The sequence below is a fragment of the Uranotaenia lowii genome, unplaced genomic scaffold (genome assembly GCF_029784155.1).
Source record: "Uranotaenia lowii strain MFRU-FL unplaced genomic scaffold, ASM2978415v1 HiC_scaffold_1045, whole genome shotgun sequence".
Lineage (NCBI taxonomy): Eukaryota > Metazoa > Arthropoda > Insecta > Diptera > Culicidae > Uranotaenia > Uranotaenia lowii.
The window spans coordinates 2070-7260 of NW_026597017.1; the positions used below are offsets into that span (position 1 = coordinate 2070).

The 5191-nt window shown below is 43.8% G+C and overlaps 1 protein-coding gene across 1 annotated transcript; it reads right to left on the reverse strand.

Annotated features, from left to right (window-relative positions):
* Positions 1 to 714: 714 nt before the first annotated feature.
* On the reverse strand, positions 715 to 1619 carry LOC129759108 (uncharacterized). The gene is made up of 2 exons (XM_055756527.1): positions 1340 to 1619; positions 715 to 1278 (listed from the first exon to the last, which is right to left on the reverse strand). Exons 1-2 carry the CDS (start codon positions 1569 to 1571, stop codon positions 1157 to 1159), a joined length of 354 nt encoding a protein of 117 aa, XP_055612502.1. The 5' UTR covers positions 1572 to 1619; the 3' UTR covers positions 715 to 1156.
* Positions 1620 to 5191: the final 3572 nt, after the last annotated feature.

Sequence of the window (5191 nt, forward strand, 5' to 3'; positions counted from 1 at the left end):
GAAATTGACCTTATTGCCCGCTACTCTGGGTCCATGGGTGCAATTGGTCGACTCATGATACTAAGTACCCCTACGCTATAAAGTGTACCTGGGGCCTCTGGTCATAATTCCCATCCGCACCTGCATCGAAGGCTGTACCCGAAATGGGGGACCAAGTCCGCGCTTAAGCGCTCATCGGCTAACTCAATTTCAAGTCAAAAGCATATATACCCTGCCTCTTGTTACGATTCAAGACTAAGGAATCTGACGACTCGAGGTACGGCCTTTACTCGTAACTCAAGGTTCGCTACGGCGTAAATATTCTTCCCCCTACGAGCTCGACTGCGAAGAAGGTCAAGTCTTATCCCCGCAGCTTCCCTCGTAGGGAGCGCGTTCTACTCAGATACTCCGCGGGGGTGGAGCTCGGCCTACGCAGGGTAAAGTCTTATCTTTGCATGCTTCACTGCTAGGATCAGATGCACACTACTCGAATGCCGCCCACCGAAAGGACATTCTACTCCAACCGTGGTCCGGTCTTCCTCCTTCCTTTGGCGCCGAGTGCCGAATCGAGAGCAGCTTATCCTAGACTCGCGCCTGTCACAGCACGCGTCACAGCACAGCAGTAACGCTTGCGACTCAGATTAATCCCGACGGTGACTTCAGTCTACCCGACTCAAGTGACTCATCCGACGGCGACGTGAGACCAGTGAACTCTCCGCGACGTGAATACTCTTCCCTCTGCGAGTTCGACTGCGGTGGCTTGCTTATCCCCACAGCCTCAGTCGCAGAGGGCGCGTTCGACTCCATGAGCTAGATGTAGAGGTGTGGATGAACTCGGTTTGCCGTGGTATAGGTGATCGAAAAAACGTAAACATTGTGTGTATTACAGTGATGACGTCATAACATCATCGGGGCTGCAGTGCGTAATACAGTTTACTAGAAAAGTTGGTCAAATTAACATGATTAAAGTACTATAATACTGAAAATAGTGAACGCTCGTATAAAAGGTGAAACATATATCCTTGTTGAGTGAATTTCCCATCTCAAAATGAGTATTGAATGGCTTTTTTCAGCGTGATTCTGTTGTTACAGAACGCGTTTTTTTTACCGTGGATTGTTCCGTCGTCGTGGAATAACCATCTTAGAAGATCCTTTATTGTAATCGAGGGCGATGACTTCAACTGATCCCCAAATTTGCATTTCTCTGTAGAAATTCTTCGACCACTTGCCTCCGGTTCCTCAGTTTTGCTCTGATGGATCGAGCAGACTCAGTTGGAGGGCAACGAACGGATGGCAAAGCTGAGAGAAAAAAACGAAACATAAAGAATATTGCGACAATGCCCAAGTTAGAAATACTTACCAGATTTTATAAGAACCCTCCTTGCGTTTTCCATATAAACAATGACAAACTCCGTTAATTCGAAATGCTGAGAGCACACGTATATGTCGGATCCATCCTTACGGCCACAGAACGCGAGCCATTTTTTGCGTACCGCGGGTTCCTTCGGTTGCTGATGAAAACTCACTGCACTATTTTGCTTCTTAGCGTCGACCTGCGAAATTTTGCGGGATTTTATGCAGCACTTGGTCATTTTTTCATTAAACAAAAGTTATCTAAATCAAAAAGTCTTCCGTAATTGCAACCCAAACAACTCTTATGACGTCATTGATGCGAATCAGACCGCATTGCACGCGCACCAGTCTGAAGATACTGATGTATTTGTGACAGCATCAAAATATCTCCGCACCTTATGTAAAGCTCATGGCGTTCGACTCGGATACCCTGCGACGGTATCGTTGAAGGTATCCTACACACAGACGCGCAACATACCAGGCTGCTCGACATACGCAGAAGGTAGAGTCTTATCTTTGTATGCTTTACTGCCAGCATCGGACGCACACTACTCAGATGCTCCCCGACGAAGGAGTCACCCTACACCGATCGCGGACTGATGATGGTTCCAACTCCTCTACAGGGCAGTCATGATCCGGGTGAACCCATCGGTATGCGCTGATTACTCGCAGGTTCATCAGCCGCTGCACACTGCAGAGCTTTTGCAGGTTACACTGCCTGCTCAAGGCTGGTGCTCCGTAGCGCAAAATGGATGAGGTCAACTCGCCAGGATCCTCCTTCTGCTGCAGCGGATCGCCGAGTAATTCGACATGGCCCGTGAGAGGGCTGCTGTCGCCATTGCCGCTCTTTTACAGGCGTAGTCGACGTGGGCCGTAAAGCTCAGCCGGTCGTCGATCATCACCCCCAGGTACTTGATCGCACGCTTGGATTCGATTGCGCACGGTTCAGCTGCAATCATCCCAGATTGTGCTGAAATCAGGTTGGTGATCAGCACCATCTCGGGCTTGTGGTGAGCCAGACGCAAGCTCTTGGAGCGCATCCAACTTTCTACCTTCTCAATAGCTGTAGCGAGTAGCTGGACCTCTCCGGTTGATGGGCCCGATGCCAGGAGAACCACGTCGTCCCGTGGGAAGACGCAGTCTCAGCAGTTCGACGTAGACAATGTTCCACAATACCAGGCCAAGTATCGATCCTTGTGGAACCCCTGCCGAGACACTCACTGTTTCCAGTCTCTCGCTGGGCATATACTGTAGTTGGCGGTTACGGAAATAACGCTCCAACATCATACGGCGACATCTTCTGAGTGCGGACATGCTCCGGAACGCTGAAAAACAGGTTGCCGGGGATCTGTTTGAAGTCGGCCTTCACATATTTTTCGTCGTCCATGATGCAACATTCAACTTTCGTCAGCATGTTGAAGTGCAACTTGTTGGCACGGGTTTTGGCGGACTTGTTCTGCTTCTCGTCGCGATTAGGGGCCTTTTGTACCTTGAACGTTCGAAGCCCAGCCTTAGTCCTGGCCTTCTGGACAAAACTTCGGCTTAGATGCAGATTCTTCTCCCGAATGGAGGCGTTCGGGTTTCGGTTGAAGGCCTCAACTACGCGTTTATGATTTTTGGTGTCCTCTCCCAGCTCAAGACATAAAACGCTTTGTTAAAGACAGAATGAGAGCTGAGTGGGAACAAAATTTGTACGCTTCTTCAAATTTCCTGAGAAGGATTAAGAAATGTACCACTAAATGGAATGATCGCAGGAACGCTTCTGAACAGCGAGTCTTGAGTAGGTTAAGAATAGGACATACTCGATCAACTCATTCATTCCTTTTTGAGAAAGACTCGCCACCTGTCTGTCAATTCTGTGGAGTACGGATTACTGTTCAACATATTCTCGTTGATTGTGATGGATATGACCAAGCCAGACGAGATCATGGAATAACCGGAGATATCAGTGGAATTCTACACACTAAGATTGCAAATATTCCCCTCGGGATGATGATCCTTCGAATCACAGGGGAATGGCTTTACTTTCCCGAAATTCGAATGAACATCCACCCGAATCACGCGACACATCATTTTCCCTGTGATTTTTGATGAAACTTCTACGTGCCCACGGGAACTCCAACAAACGTCATTAATTCAGGACAGTGTTTTCCTGAATTACGTTAGACATACTGGTTGTCAAATCTCCTTTCTCTTTTCCGCCACTGCAGATAATTTTAACCGCGAATAATTTTCAACCCTTCATCCATTTGTCGGTAGCCGTTTGTCGTTGTTTGTATTGTTCGGTGGAAGGTTTTCGCGCAAAATGAAAATTATTTCGATTGAGTTCGTTTTTTTGATTTTGAATGTAGTTGATGCCTGCCAGTTTCCGGCAAAACTCGTGATGGGACCCATGGAGAGTTTGTTGACTTTTTTTTTGCACGAGTCTTTTGCCCCGGTTTGATTCGTGTTTGGCCGGTTCGACTTGCATAAGTTTGATGGCATGACCACAAAACGCAAGGATCCAAAAACTAAACTTGCATAAAGCATCGGTAAGTTTCACTGCCATTCAGTGCTTTATTGATAATTATTGAATTTGTTTTTTTTTTGTTTACAGATTACCTGTTTCGATTTTGTGATGTAAATTGTTATGGTGAAAATGTAATTAATTTGCGAGAAAAAGTGTGTTTTTTTTAATTTGATGAAAATAAATTCGTATTGTTTTTAACGCCATGAACGTTTCTTTTATTTAAAAGCGATTTGGTTGAAGTTTAAAATTAAAAGAAAAGGGGGAAGAGGTTAGCAGCATTCATTTAAAACCACAGGAGGAAACCGTTTCGAACTTACAGGAGATTTGCAAAACTCCCTGCAAATTACAGGAGAATACCTTTTCGAACCTACTGGAGGATTTGACACTTGTTTTCCTGAGCTGTTTTTGTGTCCTGAAATCGTCCTGTAATTTCAGCTGTTGAAAATACAGAACGAAATCGTCCCGACCACAGGAGAAAAGATTAAGTGTGTACATAACGATTCATCGAGAGCAAACAGCAATTATAAGCTCCATGAAAGCTATTGAAATGTTCAATAAGATTTAAGTTAGGATATCATTATGTAAATAAGCTTTTAAGAAACTTTAAGACACGAATACCATGAAAATGGTAAAATGTCTTTAATAAAATAATAATAATAATAATAATTTTTGGTGTTGTACGGAATACTTTTTCCTTCACTTCTGGGCTTCCGATCGGTGGTCAATCATTCCACGAACTACTTAATTACTCGCGACACCGGGGAATTCGCGATTCCCAACGTTTTAGCGATGGAACTATGCGGGAGATCCTTGTTCTCGTGATGAATGCGCAAGATTTTATCACGCACGAGCTGTTCTTTCGACAATGCACTATAAACTAGATCCACCCAGATTTTCATTAAATTCTACCCAACGGTTAAAAAGTTACAGCAATTTCACTGTGAGAACTGTGAAAAATAACACTAATTCAAGTGACAAAAACATGATAAAAAAGACAAAAGTAAAAAAAAAGGAAAAAAATAGACAGAAAATACCAAAATGACACAAAATAATATAAAATTACAAAAATACAAAATATGATTCAAGTTACAAAAATTAACAAAATCACCAAAATAATTACAGAAAGCCAAAAATAAAAAATAAATGAGAAAACCACCGATATCCAAAAAATAACAGAATATCTATATATACAAAAAGCTATTTCTATGTGTTTGTTTTTTTGTACATATGTTTATTTGTCCTCTATAGAATCAGCCGTCTTGAGGCCTATAGAGCTGAAATTTGGCATGAATGCTCATTAGGACCAGGAATGCTGGAAAATGTTTTCAGATTTTCGGAAAACCCTTACAA

What these genes read in the sequence shown, in the direction of transcription:
- LOC129759108 (XM_055756527.1), bottom strand. Translation starts at nt 1,571, where the DNA reads ATGACCAAGTGCTGCATAAAATCCCGCAAAATTTCGCAGGTCGACGCT. An exon ending in GAGGGTTCTTATAAAATCTG is followed by an intron (nt 1,279 to 1,339) that starts GTAAGTATTTCT and finishes TTTTTCTCTCAG; the next exon opens with CTTTGCCATCCGTTCGTTGC.